This window comes from Pan paniscus, chromosome 4 (assembly GCF_029289425.2).
Source record: "Pan paniscus chromosome 4, NHGRI_mPanPan1-v2.0_pri, whole genome shotgun sequence".
NCBI classification, from domain to species: Eukaryota; Metazoa; Chordata; class Mammalia; order Primates; family Hominidae; genus Pan; species Pan paniscus.
In genome coordinates this window covers 20,524,575-20,545,085 of record NC_073253.2, presented here as the reverse complement: position 1 = coordinate 20,545,085, position 20,511 = coordinate 20,524,575, and the positions used below count along the sequence as shown (strand labels likewise).

Here is a 20,511-nt window from a genome sequence, read left to right as displayed (position 1 = left end):
ATCAGGGTAAGTTTGCTTTTTCTACTCCCTTACTCAAAACATTCATCTTACTTTCAGCATTGGCAAAGCTTAAATCAAATTCTTATGCAAATAATATTTCATAGGATTTATTTTTTAATTGGAAAGAGTATATAAAGCTATGAATCTGATTTTCTATAAAAGTGAAACAAATCAACATAGTCTGACTAGGTCTAAGCCTAGCATTCAATCTCATGTAGAGACTTGAATTCATTTCTGTGGTTTCTGGATGGGGCAGTCTCCATGTCAAAGCCTACCTAGTAACTTTCAGGAGATGGGTGTTTCATCATCCACAATTTCAGACAGAAAAATGTTCTTTTCCAATGTCATTCTAAACTAAAATTCTAAACAGGTGTTTGATACTAAGGATGTAACCAAAATATTCCCCCTTATAACCCGCAACTCTGATAAGACTTCCCTCGGAAATATAATGGTTACATAGCCCTTACATGGCTTTAACAAACCCCTATTTTCTTCTTTCTGCTCCATACAATGTGCAGTCTATTTGCACCCATTCAGGACTAAATTACAGATAAAGTTACAGCAAATTTGTTTTCTCAAAAAAGCAGTCAGCCCTAATATCCCTTGAGTAATAAAGGCCTTGTCCTTCATTCAGAACTAGAACTGGCATAATTTTCTCCAAGAAACAAACTCTACTTCCTGTGACAATGAACCTGTTCTTAAAATTCTGAATGGGATACAGCTCAATTTGCAGGTGTTCAGGTATAAAGGTCAAAGGGCATTTGACCCCCCAACTGGCAATTGTTGCTGTGGTAGGTAACTTCAGTCTGCTAGTTATATCATTCTATTAGATAAGCTGCCAGAGTTTTCAGCTCTGAATTACCGAGGGAGGCTCAAGTGAATCAATAATTTATACAGATATATCTCATTCATTCTGATGGTATAAAGATACATACTAACAGCCTGCTGCAGCCCCGGAACAAAGCCAGAAAGACATTATTTAAGAAGAAAGAGGGAAAAGGAAACCTATTATCTATGTGAACAAAACCATGACGTAATCGTGACTTAATGGCTTGTTAATTTTATTTTTCAACTGCTTTAACAAACACCATGATGAGATAAACAAGCTCTTTGTGAATCTCAATAACGTTTCTCTGATGAATGTTAAGACAACATTTAAAACTCTCAGATTAATTTTAAAATAGAATGATATTTTACATAACAATATAATATAAACCACTGGAAAAAATTCACACACCTAAGAAGTTTCCATGAGCTAGCTTAACTATATCTCTCAATATTTTATTACTGAATTTCAGTGTAAAATTACTTTTTAAAAGATGAGAATCAAATACATTTAGGAACTGTACACTAAGAATATTGTTAATATAGCCTTATGCTGTTAATCGTTACCTGGGGAAAATTATATAGTGTTTTATACACTAATACTATGACATTTTTATTAACTCATAATCCCTGTGCTAACAGTGGTGCATTAAACAAGTAATAATTAAGAGGGCAGCAAATATTAAAAATGCCTACTCTAAAATTCTTCAATCATGTTCAAGGGAATCCTCTAACATTTCTCTTCTATAAAGGAAAGCATTTCCAAAAACAGTGTGGTTACGATATAATCATCAATAGACCTAGATCACTTAAATCATATTTCCATAATTTCTGGTTATTGTCCTTGAGGATTAAGGAAATTCGCCATCTACAAACACAATAAAAAAAATCTCTTAGCAGCTTTAATTGTAAACATTGACTGTTTCTTGACATATCTGGAAATTTATTTGAGGATAAAATGCATTAGAAGTTGGTCTCTTGCCAAGTTTACCTCTTTGAGTTCAAGGCTGGGCTTGTGCATGGCATGGACATGTGAACTAATTGCATTCAGACTTGGTTTAGGAAGACTGTGTAAAAAAAAAAAAAATTACAGCAGCAAACCCGATGAGAAGGGTGATAGCAATCAGAGGTATTACTCAGGTACTTTATACAGGAAAGATGGATAAATTATCCTTTCTCTTATTTTCTAGGGAAACACCTTGGGAAATACAGCAAATAACAAAAGTCAAAAAGGAAATAAAAGCATTTCTGAGAGAAAAAGAAAGTAAGAGCAAGAGAGAGACTAATGTTGTGGCCTCTACCAAAAGTCCTTAAGCCTTTATATGCAACACTCTGGGGCTGCCTGCTGCAACCAGTTAACATTTCTGGCCTTTCAAGAAAATATAACTAGTCCCTTAAAAGCAGAGAGAGGAAGGAGAAATAATGGAATCACCCATTTCTGACAGTCAAGAGAGAAAGGAGAGAGATGTTCCCACACTGATCTCATTAAGATGATGAGAATAATGAGTGTGAATCTTATGTATGGATCTCACAGCAGACAGAGGAGGACATAAATGTATCCCCCATTCACCCTTTTATGATGCCTGATACACCACATTTATTCTCAGCTTCATCTGCTACTACTGTTGGGGGTTTCTCTTACAATAGTATAGCTTTAACTTCAAGTTTTGCTGCTGAAGTCATCTGAGTCAGCCACTCAACACAGCTTTATTGAGTGTGCATGAAAACGAGGGAAGTCCTCTTAATGGCAAGCGAAATGCATCTTGAGCAGAACAGCCTGAGTTTATTTCCTGTCACTGGCTCTGGTAATGGATTAAAAATACTGACGAATGGCATTTTTCCGTTTATAATCTGTTGTATTTTCTAGTTCCTTAAACTTAGGTTATACATTCCAGCCAATTAGAAACAGAACCCAAGTCTTATTAAATATGCCTTCAGTGCCTTTGGAGAGCCATGCATTTGTGACAAACACTGATGGAACACTTTTTCTTGTGAATTATCTCCTATTCTTAAATCCAGTCTAGAATATTATCTAATAATAATTTTAAGTTAAATATTTTTTCATACTGATACAAACTTTGAAGGACTGTGTAGTTCTCAGAAACAAAAACCTATGTTGTTGTGGCCAAATATTATTCAAGTCTAAATTATCCACAGGTCCTTCTGCTTAAGGATGTCAAAGCATTTCATACAGATGATTTATCTTTCTTCACTCCAGTATCTCCAATAACAATAAATCTGTGCACCAAATGTATAGCAAACTATACCTCACATAATTTAAATAACAAAGTGGGCAACACCTTCCAAATTCAAATATCATCTCGAAATATGCCCAAATTATTATTTCAGTACTGCCACTACTTTGTAAAGGAATATGCTGTTCCATTATGTTGTTTAATTTTATGCTGGAATAATTTGGATCCATATAATTTTAAAGGCAATTTAGAAAGACAGCGATACAATGAAGCTGGGTCACCAGTTTTTCTAAGTAATTCAAATACATACACTTTTTCCTGGCATTTATTTAGTCTAATGAAAATTTAGGCCACGGACAGGTTCATCTTAGCTACCATTTAATCAATATAGATCAATATAGGTAGTTTAAGCTGTTTAAGCAACTCAGTGAAAAAATGTATTTGAAACCTGGGAAATATATTCTTAATGAGTCGACATTTACTTTTGGGAAAAGCGTCATTTATACTACTTGGAGGCCAAATGATATTTCTTGTCTAAAATATGCCTTACTTAAACACACAGTGAACTCTTTAGGAGTTCGTGATTACTATACACACATCTCTGCAGTGTTTTGTGGAGCTATAGTGTGATGTGATTTCCACTAATAGAAAAGTTCATCAAAACATAAGGTACACATTTATTACTTAAACTGCAGGAATAACACTAAGCAGGGTGCGTACAGACTTATTATATCAAGTCGGCAATTCTAGCCTTCCCAGATCAACACATTCCTTAACAGGAAATACCAAGGACCAGGAGTCCAATTTTACACTCTTAGAATTCTACAGGACAATGTCAGACACCTGGCTTCCCTTAATTAAGGACAATTTAACTTACAAACTTCACCTTTCTTCTCATTGTTGCTGTCTTTGAAGCTTCCATTACTAGTCATTGGGGGAAAAGGAGAGTTACTATGTTAGTAAGTCATTTTACCTCTTAACACTTCAGTCTCCTGTCCTGTAAAATAATCTCTAACCTCCATTCCAGTTGTACCATTCCATGACTTCATCTGCACCATTAAAAGCCCACACAATCTCCACCTTTTAGGCTCCTTATCTTTGCGTTAGGAAGGTGCACTATCCTGAAGCTGGGTTTGGGTTGGATGTGTTCTGGCATTCCAAACACCAAGCCAGGATTCCACTGAATCTACTTTCTCCATGTGATGTTTCCATTCTACAGCTAGTAGGCTTTGTACATGATTCTATGTCATGATCTATGACATTCCCACTGTGGAGAAATGTGTTCCAAGGTCTAAGCATCTGTCTTACCAAACAGACCTCTACATTTTGTTTGGAGGTTTGGAGTCTATATGTTAAACATTCCATTTTAACTACATATCAGCCAAGATTTAAGACAGAAATAAAACTGTGGTAGAAGTCTGATACTCTGAGAATTAAAAAATGAAGGAAAAAGTGCACACTCAGTTAAGCTAGTAGAACCTAAGTTAAAGGGCTCTCTTAAAATACCAGCCTCTTGGTTGAGGCATGCAATAGGCTCTTGCCATAGAAGAACAAAACTCTATTTTAAAAAATTTAGCTGAGAAGGGCAGTGGGGGACAGGGTAGAGCCAGAAGTTAACACATACTAAAGTATAGCTAGATAGGAGGAATATGTTTTGTGTTCAATACCCGCATATGGTGACTATAATTAACAACAACTTATTGTATATTTTCAAATAGGTAGAAGATTTTGAATGTTCCCAACACAAAGAAATGATAAATGTTCGAGGTGCTGCTTATGCTAATTACTCTGATTTGATCATTACACATTGTATACATGTATGGAAATATCACACTATATGCCATAAATATGTACAATTATTTTGTGTTAATTAAACATAATGAAAGCAAAACGAAAAGAATTTAAACAAAACCACATACATACTGACACTCTTTAAGTTTTCAATGTTGCTGCCTAACTAGAAGAAGAAAATGTAGCTATCTGAACTTCTACATTTATGAATTACTTTTCTGAGTGCTAGCCATCACTCTACTAACATCACTTCAAAATATAACACTTCTCTTATATAACCAGTATATTAATTTGTGGTAATTAATGCACTCCTTTTAACCTTGGTGATCTATTATTTTAAGTTCAATCAAAAAGATTAATTGACTAAGGGGAGTATTGTTTAATTTGCTGACATTTTATGACAACACTGGATGAAAAATTCTTGTTTCGAACATTTAGAGTTGCCTGAAGCATGCTTGGCAGGAACTGTATAGAATGATTTAACTATGGAAAATGCATTAAGATTTTTATATATAGCTACATGGGATATAAAACATCATATATTTACATATTATTGGTAAATGACAATAGTAAAATTTTTTTTGACCTATGGTGAACTGGGTAACTTGCCATGCAAAACAGCCAGTAGAACAATTATCTTCACTGTTTTAAATCACTCTCCTATTATAAATCCTTTCTCCCTTCCCCAACACTTCCAATGAAGATCTAATAGGTAACGAAACCTAAGGAAATATATGTTTATATCTCTGACATAATATTCATTAAAAATATAAAGAGTAACTATTAGTTATAAATACAGTGCAATGTCTGGATAAAACCCATCAAACCCTCATAATGACAGAAGTTATCTTACTTAGTCCAAATTCATGTGGACTTCTGGACTTCTCCAACAGTGCACCCTTGGAATTGGGACAGAGAAGAAAACCCTCATATGGGTTTGCATAAGACAGAAGATAAAATTCTTCGATCTCTATAAAGCCAAACAAACACCTGTCCTTTAATTGGACTATAATATAGTTAATAATTTTGTATAAAGATCACAAATGCTCTTTCTCCAGACTAGTTCCGTATGGGAATAATTCATATCATATGCAAACTACAGAAAATCCAAACTAAACTTTACCACCAAGAGTATAAAAGTAAATGTAGTTGAACTTGTATTAACCCTCATTTGGAGCATGCATTCACAGTGGGGTCAATGTGACATCCAAGGGGGTAAAAACTGGTTCTTGAGATGGGGCGGGGGGGAAGCAACAGAAATCTTAGATGTTTGTGGCCCTCTAAAGCTCAATATCCCCTGAGAAAATCTTATCCCTTAGTATTTAATTTCTCTCAAGTGAAATTTTTCTCCTTAGGGCAGTGAATATGAAAAAAATATATAGAGAAACACTGATTTCTTTGTCTCTAAAATATTTTATTCCTGTCCTTAAAATGAGAGCTGACTTTGATTTATCAAATCCAAATATCTATTTGCACTTTGATATGCTTTCTGTCTTTCCTTGCCTCTTAGTTTTCTCTGATTTTCTTTTCGTTATTTCAGCTATTTGAGCCAATAGCTGATGACTACTCTGTTATTGATCTCTCAGTGTTACCACTTGCTGAGTGTTGGACCTCTGTCATCACGGCAAAGTACAAGATGCACCAGAGTCATCACTCACAGACCCACCTGTAGCAAAGCCTGCTGTGTCTATCCCAATTCTCACTACAATTTAAAACGTGATAAATGATGGCAAGAGAAGGGGCAAAGTAAAATGGGAACAACTTCCTTAACATTTCAGGTTAGCTTCTTGCTTGGTAAATTAACGAACACATTCATAATTGTAACGAATATCTGCACATCTAGTCAACACAGGAAAATTGGACAACAGAAAGCATTCTGCTCCTATTTCTTAATTTTTACCTGATAGAACGGGGAATGAAAACACACGGAGAGTGAACTTAATGACTAAAGCATATTAATGACTGAATCTCTGTTATAATTTACAACCCTTCAGAAGAGTTATTATTCCTAATTTACAACATTTTACTAACATAAATTCTATAATTAGATCATTTATTTAAACTTTTTCCTTTGCAAAGTACTTTATTTCATAATATGTTGCAATGGAATATGGCTTGCCAATTTGCTCAGCATGTCTGTCCTTTACGATTGAAATCACAATTGCAAAGTAGAAAATCCTTCAGAAGACAAGAACATTGGTTTAGGAATCTGGGAACAGGTAGTGAGACATCTCTGATTCATTATTTTATAATTTTTTGATCCTTAGTCAACTCAGTTGTAAAATATTGACCATGTAACAATTTTTAAAGGGTCTTATAAAGGTCTGGGGGGCTGAAACTACCAGATAAGTAATGCAAGGAGGAAGCTTGAAGTGAAGTGGGGCAGCATCCATACAGCCAGGAAAAACACACCGAGGCTTTGGTGTCCTCCACCACCCCAACTTTTATTGATAGCACCATTGAGGTACATGAGAAAGCTAATTCTTAGATTCAATATGGTATCATAATTATGCTGGTGATATTTGTAATTTTTTGACTATAGCATAGCATAATAGCACTATACCTGAGAAAAAATGAAATCATTTTCTTTTCCTCAAATCACTCACAGAAGAAAAGTTTTCAAAATCACAGCATTCTACTACTTTCCATGTTAGAGGACAAAGGCAGAAGAGCAGCGATCATAGGAAACATGAGTTTCCTCATTTCATGAGAAAATGACCTCTACAGGGATTAAATTCTTCTTCTTGTAAATATGAAATAAAATCTAGGAGAAATATGCCTTTCAGAGAGTAGCAGACCCTGTGGCTTATGTGATTATCTCCCTCCAAAGAGCAGAAAGCCCTTTTGCTGACATCTATTAAAATAAACAAAAAAGGGCATTGGCATCATTTAAAGAGAACGAAGCACTGATTTGAGCCAAGTGTTGCACTGTGGACTTAGCAGATACAAAAACAAAACAAAAATAACTTCACAATTAAATAGGCCCACAAACTGAACTAGAGCCTCACTCCTCAGGAAAGATTACAGAAAATATTTGGTTCTATTATTATGTGGTTTGCTATATTTCCTAAGATTCAGGGTTGATTTTAGCCAATAGTGACCAAACCTGAAACCCAGCTCATTTGTACCTTATACTCTTTGGGGGCCTTTTATATAATTGCAGGAATTTATATGTAATGCACTATGAAAGGCAATGCTTAGGAAAACCTAATTTACAATTTTTCATGTAATTTTGGACAATGTTTGAAAAAAATTTCTTCTCTGGAGTTGAGATAAATTTGGCGAAAATGTATATTTTGAGTAGCAATTTGATGTACTAGCATGTCCAGATGAATTGGGTGCACAATCTATTTACTGAAAAGAAAATTGTGGCACGAGAAACTTCTAAGTGTCAATACTTCTTGACTCTGCAAAAGGAAGTTAGGGCAACCTTAAAAATATATATCTTTAAAATCAGTGAAATTTTATATAGGTTTTCTTCTTCCCTTACTTGCACATTTGTGAGAAAATGTTTAACGTAGCTTCTAAATCTGTATAGATTAAATTGGAAGTATTGTTTAGTAAGCTTAGTAGGTGTGTATGTCAGAGGAAACATACATGAAGAAAGATGGGCAAAAAGGCTTAGGAGTTTATATTTACAAAATTTTAGGGAAATTCATGAATATGACAGTAAGACCATCAATTGTAGATCATTTTGGCTTTGTACTTGTTTCTCTGGTTTTCAGGAGTACTTCTCTTTTGCTGTTGTGTAGAAAGTAACAAAAGTTACATCTAGAACATTTCTAACTTTTCTGCTAGCGCTAAAAAAAATTGTAGCAATAACAACAAAAACTCTTCTATAAAAATCATTTGAAAATTGCCATAGACTTGAAGCGTAATTTCATTGCTGTGGTAGTACTATTGTCTCTTACATTTTCAGAATAGATATTTCTGTTATAAACTTAAAGTGACCTTCAATATGTTCAATGTAATTATCCTACATTTCATTGTGCCTTAATGTGAATATTAAGACCTAAACTACAGGTGATGTAGACATGCCTTTGTTTTCACATTGATACTTCTTCTTAAGCAATTCTCCCTTTTTGATCCTTGATCATGAAAGACACTTTAGATGTCCTTAGGGTTTGTAATAACTTTTTAAAAATCCATATGTTGTTTAATAGCAGCAGACTTTCTGCACGAGAAGGAAGTACATGATAAGTGTACTGTAGGAGCCTATTGTCTTTGGCCATTATTACATTCCCATTGCCTCTGCAACTCCAGTTCCTCCTCCTTTGCTGTGCTTCCTCCACTTTTTTTTTTTTAATCATTTGGCTATACAGAGCTGCCTCATGTCATTCTTTGCATACATCATCTTTGTTTTTTCTCTCTTCTGCATAATGGCCCAGCTTTCTGGGAGTAACTGTTGTCCCGAATATGATCCTTTACTAAAATAGGGATTGAATAAAGGTGGAGCACAAATTATCTGGAAGCAAAGGAAAACTAGGCATTTCAAAAGGACCCAGAAAAAAACAAATAATGAACCAGAGTGGCTTCGATGAATTGCCATAGAAGGAATTCTTGGTTTTGACACAAAAGGAACACATGAATACCAAGGAAAACCTAGGGAGAGAATCTCAGTAGGAAACCTGCCGCGTAGGCTGCTCAGGACAGAGGGCTGAAGCCAGTAGCCCTCCAGATATGAACAGAAAGAAATGTATTTTATGACTAACAGTTAAACATTCAAACATGCCGTTTTTGGAACACAAGGTACTTTGAGGAGTTGACATCCCTTCATAATTCATGTTCATTGTTCCTGTAAGTAAAATATGTGTCTCCCTTTAGTTATTCTGTTAGGAATTGTACTTTAAAGGCAAGAGGACATTTTTGATAATGCACATCTTAAGATTTTTCATTAAAGTACCAAATTTAAATTCTACCTTTTTGTGCACTCTGACATTTTTGTCTGGCATTTTCATTAATTTTGCGACATACATAAATGTAGCTGAAATGTTAACTGATCAATACTTTGTCTCTCTCATGTAGCACTAGCGCTCCGTTCCCCAAGGACCACACAGCAGAACAGAAATTAAATGTGTAAAATATCAAATGTTAATGTTAAACACAGCAGCACTTACTGTATAACGACAGAAAAGGCTAAAACAATTCCAAATGGACAGATGGTACCACAAATTATCTACAATCACATTTAAAGATTAAAGTTTGTCCTGTAAAATAATTCTTTGACGCACACTGAAGTGTGTCCTTTTACTGATAGCTCAGTTGTCCAATTATTTTTGTGCTCATTACAGTGAGAAATGACAGTACTGAAAAGAAAGAGAAAATGTGCACTCTTTCTTCCCCCATGTTGCACCCACTGACATCCACAAGAACACAAATGTCTGGTCAAGAGCCTGATGAAAATTAGGCCCAATTTATGAGACATTTCCATGTCTACAATAGATGATTCCCCAAGACGAGCAGTGCCTTCTGCACCACACATGTCTGTGTTCATTCTTAGGCAGACAATATTCACAGTAAAATTTTAAAACCGAATGCATTGCACACAAAATAAGCACACGCCCAGAAACGTATCTGCTTATATTTTATCCATCACCTTCCAGACCAATGCCTGTCTCTAATATCATCAGCTGGCTTTGACTCTTCCCTGTGGCACAGAGGTAGTGTTAAGGAAGCTGGAGCTGTCCTAAGCCTGCATTTCTTGTGCTCTCTACTTCCACTGACATAGGGATTAAGAAAAAAAAAAAGATTTTTTTACTTTTATTTCATTATTCTACATTTATTTTTGGATAGTAAAGTAGAAAAGAAAAGTTAAAATAGAATAGAAAAAAGGCACTTAAACATTATAAAGTTTACTGACTTGGGCCTAAAACCAAGCCACATAATGATAGAAATGCCTGTGCTCTGTGAGGCAGTGGCATTTATTAAAAAGTGGGCCAAGTAGAACCGATATTATGATAATAGACCCATGATCCATCAACAGGGCATGATGGGAACAATGTGTTTGTAATAATGGGGTACTGCTCACACCCTTCTCCTAATGGAAAGCTGTTCTTCTCAATAAACAGGCCTAAAATGTCTCTAGTTATGCAATGAAATCTTTGAAACATTTCATTTTTAAATATATAACTTAATATCTACAAGATGAATAAACATCCCAAGTAGTTTTTGTTCAGAGCTGCTGTGATATTAAAATTACAAGGTATATGTATTTTAAAAGCTCTTTTAGAAAGGAAATAATATCTGCTGTGTGGCCTTGGGCAAGCTACTTAACCTTTCTGTGCCTCAGTTTCTTCCTTCTGTATATTGGAAAACTAACACTATCTACTTCATAAGGTTGTTGGGAATATTAAATTTGCTAATGCATGTAAAACAGTTCCTTGACACATAGTAAGTGCTTAACAAATATCAGTGGTTGTTTTTGTCATTATTGTGGAAGGATATTTTTATATTAGAACTTAATCAGAGGTTAGAATAAATGATTGATAAGGAATTATGAAGTAGTTTAGAATATAAATGGAAACGCCAGGAAAATTTGCTACAATAGTACTAAGCTATGTTTATCATGATTTAATAACTAGCTTCATTAGAGCAAACCCTTATTTATCTGGCATCATTGAAGAATGAGTTTCTCCACATAAGAAAAAATTTCAGATTAACTGATTGGTTCATAGATTGGTCAACTGATTCTGTCAGCTATTTATACTGGGAGCTTACTAAGTGCTAGATACTGTGCAGATGAAGCTGGAGTACTAGGCTAAAAAGGCAGGGTTCCCATTCTTATAGAACTCCCAGTGCAGGTCTAATAAATGACATTTGATTTTGTTATTAGTTGTTTTAATCACATTCAACAGAATGTGATTCAGAGCTTCTTTTTTCCAGCGAAACACAGGTAATATTATGGGTTCTTCTCCAAAGTACTCTTACTGTGTTTTCACATTGTAGTTTGTGTTCTCTTTTTTCACCATCCGTGTCAGCAGGCCCCTTCCCACCTTTACTATGCCTGATTCCCTCTTTTTTTTTTTTTTTGCAAGCCTCTTGCATTCAGCTTGTGTTTCACAGGACTGAATCCATCAGACACTGACTACCAGCTAAGAGAACTATTATTACATTTTTTCTCCAGTGAAATTTGACCCCCTTACAGTCTTACAGTCAAATCACTCAAGTAATATCATGTAAATGTACCTAAGTTGTTCAGAATTCCAGTGCCTGAGTTTTTTTTCTTTTTTAGAATCAAAAGGAAATTGCAAAAAAAAGGCTGCCATCTTGAATTTCATTTTACGCGAGTGACCTCCAGAAGTCAGAAGTTTATGAAGACTTACACAATACACTGTAAATGCTAAAGTGTTCAAAATGAATGTTGCTGAACAAATAATACAATTATATACATTTCTGGTTTTTTCAAATTTTACAAATAGCTGTGAGGAATGATTTTGGAAGGAGTGAATCAAAAATGGCAGCACGATCTTTACAGGACAGTTTTTTTTTGCATCTGTTATATGACCCCATAAAACCTGGAAGTAATAGTCTAAAATAGACATAGAAGCTCAGTATCATTTTTTCTCATCAATGTAAAAGTACCTTCTGGCTAGGGAAAAATCAGAATAAAGTTTGCTTAATAGTACCACAATATATTTATTATAAGAAAGAGCTACAAAAAGAATACTGAGAGAGACAGAGAGAGAGAGATTTTTTTTCTAAAACTTAACGATAATGACAATTGCTTTCTTTAGGGAGACAACAACACGTCTATGGGAAGCAGGCTGCCTAACTTTCTGGTAACTTACAACACAAAGGAACGTACACACTCTTTGTTCCATGTGCTCAGACATTAATGAAAGTCCCATACAAGGCCTGAGAGGAAGACAGAGCTCAAAGTACTAAACAGATGTGCATACGCTCATTTGAATGGTAATACTAAAATGTTGATTTGTTACTATAATTAAGGCTCTTCTTGTAAGCCCCCATAATAAAGTCGTATTCTGCTAAACTGGCAACTATAAGGAAGCATAAGGTACTCATATTTGAACAAACATGAAAATAAAATAAAGGATTTCAAAAGAATGACTCTACTTAAACTTCAAACTGAAATCCTGAAAAAGCCAAAATAATGTGAGAGAAGAAAATCCCAGCTAAAGCTCAGAGCAAAGTATTCTTTTGGATTTTCTAGCTCTGCCAGTTGGTCTCATCAGAAGTTTTTAAATAATCAAAGTAAAAGGCCACAAGATGAACATATTAAAGGACTCTGGATCTATCGAATTCTCACTTGTGACTTTTAAAAGCTAGAAATCTCAGAAATAATAAAACATCTCTTAAATAGGTCACATCCACTTCCAGTTGAATCACATGTTAAAGCATTACCAAGTAGCATTGGTAGCATTCTACTACCAATGATTTTCATATCTTGAAAAAAAATAACTATAGGACAAATAAAATCAAATTGAGAATGGTCGAGATTATTACTATTATTATTTTTCACATGGAGGACTTTTCTTGGCTGTCCTATTGGGGTTTGGAATTATGCAATATGTAAAATTTTACTTTTTAACTGTCACAGAGAAAATGATACATTGGCTGAGATGTCTTGCGTTCCGGAAATCTGAGGGGGGAAAATGTATTCTTAGACTCAGACCTTGTACAATCCATCAGGTTCCTGCCCACGGCAAATCTGTCCAGTCAAGTCTTAAAATAGGAGTTTTAAAATGGCCACATCAACATAACTGTTACTATAGCCACAGAAACATGCAGCTATGATTACTGAATTTAATGAATAACAATGTAAGTAATACAGTATGATCATACCACAAAAGCAGCGAGACTCCTTGGGGGTGAATCCCAATCAAAGCAACTATTAATGTAGTATGCAGCATTTACCAGCACCATGACACAACGTTTCATTCTGATAAAGTTTCTTAGTAGCAGCTGTAAGGAAAATGAAAATATTATTATAATTTGCAAGACTAAAAACCATCAGATATACTGCAAAATTCTTCAAGCTTATTGTGACTTAAAAAGGATTCAGAAAGTTAATAAAGTTAAAAGAAAATACCAAACAATTTGGCTCACAAGTTAAGGAATTTATTTCTGAGAAAGTGGAAAGAACTGCCTTTTTAACTACATACAATTTTTAAAATAATGTTAACATGTAGGTTGGACTACCTTTGCTCACAAGAAAAAAAAATTTCTAACAGACTAAAATATTTTTTTTGTTACTTACATACTATGCACCTTTATTAATTTTAAACTCTTAAATCTTATTGTGGTTTTAAGATTGATCAAATGGTTTAATTTCAAGACATTTCAAAGTGAAGTTGGAATGTTTTTATTTAGGGTCTTATAGAAAAACCTATCCAGAATTACTTTTTTATAGACAACAAAATGTCTTCACCATTTTAGTAGAATTCCTCCCATTCTTACTATCATATTATCTATCTATCTATCTATCTTCTATCTATATCTGTATCTCTCTCACAATAAATTTAACCTATATTTTCTCATTATTTTTTCATAGTTTTGGAAGTAGGGAAAAATATATGGTAACCGAGTGCTTTACAAAATTTCTTATTAAAACAAGTATAGGAAAATTGATATAATTAGAAATTAAAATTTAAAATTAAGGCATGACTACAACTGTAAAAAAGAATAGCCCATGTATAATTTGATGGTTCGAAAAATTACCACAGCTATATTAATAATTAGAATAATTATATGTCTGCAAGTTAACATTTTGCTACTCCCAATATACTTCAACGCTGATCTGATATTTTAAGGAAGTAGCTATGTAAAGTTTACTGAGGTCATATGGAAAAAATATATATATGTGTAAATATACATACATGTATGTACATGCCAGTTTTAACAAGTGGCTAAAATTGAAATTCCTTGCTGGCAAAGTAGAGTCTATCTCTTAGTTTTCCTTCTTTGCCCCTATCACCTTACATTAAGAACTACTTTTATTACTTTTATGTATAATTGTGGTGAAATGTTATTTACATTTCTACTTAGATACTGCATTTGTAACTCACATACTTCCTTTAAACCACCAAATACTCCATTGTTTTGCTGGATTTATTAAGAGTAAAAATCTATTTAGGCTTCTAATATTACAAAAATTATTAAATATTTCAAGGCATAAATATGTTCATTAAACATTTTAGCTGTAACAAATACATTTTAGTTTAGCTCTGTGAATCAGATGTAAACGTTTTTAAAAGGGGTGGTTTAGCACTTTTTAAAAACTTAATATTAAGCCTAATTTAAAATTATAAGCAATAGATATCACGCTCAATTTAAATTCCCTTCATGATAGAAAAATCATATTTCCTGATTCTAACTTTCTTAGCTAAAAATAATAAAAGTTTACTTCTGAAAGATCATAGTTAAAATCTAATTAGCAGGAAGGTTTCCCTTAGAAGATGGAGCCTCCTCGCATCTGGATTAGAGGGAAGAGCTTATACTGGGCTCGCTTTACACACACCTGCATCATACCTGTGGGTGGTCTGGACATATATTTGTACCTCAGCTTTTGGTGTTCTCATTTACAGATTCCATGGCAATCAAATTGCATTTTATGTTCAAAATGATCATTCTTTTGCTAACGCATGAATACATATCCATTATATGCATCACCTACAGTATCCCCTTTCCTTTCTGACCACCCCCATCCAATTTATTAGTTTGGTATTGTCCTCGTTTGATCTTTTAAAGAAAGGAAGGAAGGAAGAATCAGAAAGAATGAAAGAAAGCGCCATTTTCAATAAGTAGATGATCAAAAACTCCAGTCTTCCCCCCTCCATACCTTTAAAGTTTATTTGAATTTACTTAGATGTTTTACAGATATAATCAGGTCTTCCCAGAGGGATTAATCTTTTCTTGCTTTTTACCTGTTTAGAGAGTCTGTTTTCCTCTTCAATGTACTTCTGTTCTTTGGGTATTAATGTTCGTAAGCTGGCTTTCACCTATACATCAACATACGTGTCTGTTATGGATTAATATCTTACAAATGTTTACAAGTTTTTCACGCAGTTCAATTTGCAATAATTTCTGAAGTTTCAAAGTCCTGGCTGCTGTGCTCATAAAATATAAATGTATACAGTTGCACATGCATGCGCTTCCCTTTCTTATGCCGGCAGACAGCGGCCAGAACACAACCGCAGCAGCATTCGCCAACTATAACAGAAAGTGTGGGTGTGCCAGGCAGTGGCAGAAGCGTATTCTCCAGGACACATGAAGGTTTAGAGAAAATGAGGAATGACAGAAATTCTCTACAAATCAGGAACAAAAGCTTTCATGAAACTGAACTCTTTAGCAGTACAAAAAAGCCAAAGTTAAGACTTACAGCATTAAAAATCACATCTATTTCAAGATAGATGACCCCCTTTGTTGGCCCTGTCAGCTGCTTGTTTTTCAAGACGTAGGCTTTCTGTTCACCATTTTGAATCTGCGGGAAAAGGACATGACAGCCGTCTGTCTCGCGGTCTCTACTGAATACACTCCCTCAGTGACCTTTGACCCCCAGCTGCTGAAACTGACAGAGAACCCAAAACAACTGTGGCAATTCTGACAAGTACCTGTTCATTACCAGGATCAAGTCTGTCAGGAAAAATTAACTATCATGGGATTCAACATGGCCGTGAATTGAGTATGTTAAAATTTTTAGTGTTCTTATTACAGACCTTGGTTGAGAAATGACAGACACAGAGCTGAGAGTTTTCTTTTCTTTTCTTTTTTTTTTTCCGTGAGCAAAAGCAACACAGAACACTGTGTCAGGTGAATAAAACTTACAGACAGCAATGGTATAGCAACTTTGCCCAGAAAGTCAGCACTTCGATCCCGATCTTCATCATAAACTGTCACTTCAAGAACTGAATGGATATCTTTAATGTTGCTGCATAATAAATATATGTAAGAAAAAAAGATTTCATCAGTAGGAAACAACAACAAGAATAGTTTTGAAAATTTAGATAGCTCCAGCTGATTTTGTGTGTGTTTGTAAGCATGCTATTTGCATACACACATACACAAGGTAGCTTGGTATCTGACAGAATTTCCCATAATGCACCTAAGTCAACTACAGTGATGGTTCTATTATCTGTAACTTTAAACACCTTGTAATTTCAAGTTATCATTTTTTAATGAAATATAATTTCCCATCTGAATGGGCACAGAAAAAGTTATTTAAAAAATCAAGACGTAGCACTGGTAGTTTTTAGACTTTCCCTTCTTCTAATTATCACAATTCATACCTTCCCATTATCCCTACATAAAACACCACCAGGTTTGATATCAGCAAAAGTTACAGCATATTTTATGTAATTACTCTTTTTTATAATAATAGGACATCTCCTGTTTGTTTATAGCTCTCACTAAATCATCGATGTAGTTTCTGTTAGATTTATAGTAAAAATTAACAAGCACAGAAAACAGAATGGAGAAAATGTAACATATAGTTATTGTACCACCCTGGAATTTAGAAATTAAGCAGGGTTCCATTATGTTCCAAAGACAACATATGTTAATAAACGACTGCGTGAGCTCTTCATATTTTTATTTCTGGAAAATAAGTGCAAATTGTTGACAGCATTTATTCTTTGATCAAACTGTTTACCAAGAAAACATGAATTAAGAGAAAAAAATAAAGTGAATATATTCATTACTGAAAAAATTGCAACCATATGTGAGGAGAGGCTTTATCAGGGCACAATCAATTAATGGCTTTGATAATAATCAAACCTATTCATTCAGTTACGCATTCTGGAGAAAAACAGTCTCCGCAATCTTCTTAGGAGTACAAGTCTCCTGACCAGGCTTTTATCTCTTATAAAAATGTGGAATTCCTTAAAAATAAATTGGTCAGACAGTTAAAGCTGATTAGTTACCGGCTCTTAAGCAGAGACATAATAAATTGATGAAGAATTTCGCAGTTTTTCATATACAAAAAAATAGAATTATGTTAGAAAACTTTAAAGAAGTACTTCTGTTTGGAGAATTTTCCTTTGTTCAGAGTTCATTTCAAAAGCCCTGTTTAAAAAACCGAACTTAGGAGTTACTATAGTGTAGCATTGGCAGCTTTTACAGTGTATGACTGAAAAGGTTTACAAACTTTCTAAAACAAAAGGAAAATTAACTTATAGGGTATTTTGGTATCTAGGACAATACTTAATATTCTCATTGTGCTAAAATGAAAAGAACCAAAACTAAAGCATCTGCCGAATTCGAGACTGGATTGTTTGCTGATTTCAGCAATGGAACAAATAGAGCTTTGTCTTCCTTGGTGTCAATGCAATTGGAAAGAATTTCAATAGAAAGTATAAAAGGAAGAAGCAGTATGGTGATTCAGTTAATGGAAGCAAAATCCTTAGCCAAATCATATAAAAAGCACAGTTTCAAAAAATGTCTGTGAAAACAAAGAAAAATGCCATACCCTTTCCCCCAGGTTTCACTTTCAGGAAGGTAGGAGGAAAATTCATTGTTGTTAGCAAAGGCAGGCCAGATGCATTGAGTTGTGAATCAGTTAAGAATAAACACACACATTTTTTTTAAAACCCTCAAAAATAAATCAAATTTAACACAATTTTGGATTCAGAGCCCAAAGAAATGCCTACTTACAACGTGAAGACTTTATTCCACTCAGGATTGAGATTTTTGTAGACAGTATGTGTTAGCAGTCTATCGTTGTTCAGTTCTACCACACAAAATGGGTCACTTTTTCCTACAAGAGATTTTTGGTAAATATTTTTAGTGTACATAGCACCCACAGTTCACAGTGTCAAGATCATGACCATATCTCTTTTGCAAAAAGTTTTATAGTAAACAAAAAAGTGAAGTACAATTTTAAAAATTAAAAAAAGAAACCACCATCAAAATAGAGTTAGATGTAACTGGTTGATGTTAGCAATTGTTATGATTCATAGCAATTTAGAGCCTGAAAAAAGTAAAAGAGACAAAATTATATAGCTGGCACTTCAATTTGCAATTTTTTAAAGCAAAAATAATTCTATAACCGGCAATTATGATGGAGAATGTGATGCATGTCCATCCCTAAATCAGTTTTTATAGAAATCTGTAAGAGCCGTTTGAAAAGTTCAGCCCCTTCACTCTAAGGCATATATTTTTTCAACTCATCTGATTCACTATTAACTTGTAACAGGGATTTCTAATCAAATTTATTTTGGAAAAACTACTATATTGCAAAATTATAGTATTTTAATTGGACTAAGATTGAGTTACTTTCTTCTGAGATATCTATGACATCACAAGAAGGTAAATTAGACCCTCTGAGGCAGAAAAAAAATCTACCATTTGAAACTAAACATCAACAACCAATATGCATGTTAAAGAGCAGTATTTTTTTTTTCTATTCACTGAAAATAAAGGGTTTAGAAATTATCATCTGTTTATAACAACTCTGTCCTGCCATACTCAAATCTCATCCTTTCGGCAATTACATTTTGTGAAGTCCTTAATATTTTTGTAATGTTATGCCCTGTATTATAAGAACCCATAAAGTCAGAGGCTCTATGGGGCCAGCATTAATGATATTAGTGCAGCATGTAATTTGTTTGATACCTTATACAAATGACAATGAAATCAATATTTAGACAAAGCTGTCCAGAGGTCATATCTTTTAAACTACAATATTGATTTAGACTACATAAGAGGTTAATGTGCATATTATTAACTTTAATGATAAAGAATAATTGTTTTAAATGCATTGTGAATTGTAGTCACAGTAGTTTACACTTCTGCAAAAGCTTAAATATCATTGAAGATTTTCTATTAAATTTTAATGGGAAGGAATTCATTAGCTATCAGTGACAGATAAGCTATGTATTCCCATACAGCAGTGTATTTACTTTCCATATTGCAATTCTTAAAATGAGCTGTACAAACTTTGACTCACCTTTAATTTATTAACTTTATATTAAAAAAGAGATTTAATATGTGTGTGTTAGTTCAGTGGCCTTATATGTCCCAGGATAACTGCATAATTTAACATCATGGTAGTCTTCTCAATTTTGGGTCTTGGGAATAATTTTAAATAAAGAATAGAGAACTGGAAGTCTTAAAGATCTGGTGAAAATTGTACTTCTGGCTTAGGATCTGTATTATCTTTTTTTCCTCCAATCGTCTTTATCCTCTTGCCTACATGTTACCACCCTCACTTTCAACTCACACACCCCATGGAAGATAGTGTTCAAAAAAGAATATTTTGTTCATTAAAACACATAGCAATAGGTTTTATGTGGCACATCAACAACTTTATTTTCTCCCACGGAATTCAGATATAAGCATAAACAGGCAGATTCAAATAGTTTTCCAAATAGAGTTAAATGTAAGATACTAGGAAACACCTTTCAAAATAACGGTGCCACATCTTAGGTAGGTAGTAGGTCACACGCATAGGAAATGCTGGGTAATGTTTTGACTGTCGGTTCAATCAACTAACAAATATTTATTACTTACCATGTAGCAGGCAGTGTTCTATTTGTTGGGGAAACAGCAGTGAATTAAACAATTTTTTAAAAATCCCTGACTTCATGGAGTTTACATTGAAGAAGAAGACAGACAATAAATACATTTTATAGTATCTTAGAAGGTGATAAATACTATGGGAAAAAATAAAGATGGGAAAGGTAAAAGGGAGTGTTGGTATGTATATGCAGTTTTTAAAAGGGCTGCAGAGAAAGTCGTGCTAAGA

At 34.0% G+C, this 20,511-nt stretch overlaps 1 protein-coding gene across 11 annotated transcripts in view; it reads right to left on the bottom strand.

The window, feature by feature from the left end:
* Positions 1-20,511, bottom strand: part of MCTP1 (multiple C2 and transmembrane domain containing 1) — a 596,961-nt gene that overhangs the window by 152,522 nt on the left and 423,928 nt on the right. For all 11 annotated transcript variants that reach the window (XM_014344845.4, XM_034959770.3, XM_034959771.3 and 8 more), the window contains 5 exons: positions 18,420-18,522; positions 16,596-16,698; positions 16,150-16,251; positions 15,695-15,769; positions 13,614-13,733 (listed from right to left, as the gene is read on the bottom strand). In XM_014344845.4, coding sequence (XP_014200331.2) covers positions 13,614-13,733; positions 15,695-15,769; positions 16,150-16,251; positions 16,596-16,698; positions 18,420-18,522 — 503 coding nt within the window. The remainder of the gene's footprint in view (positions 1-13,613; positions 13,734-15,694; positions 15,770-16,149; positions 16,252-16,595; positions 16,699-18,419; positions 18,523-20,511) is intronic.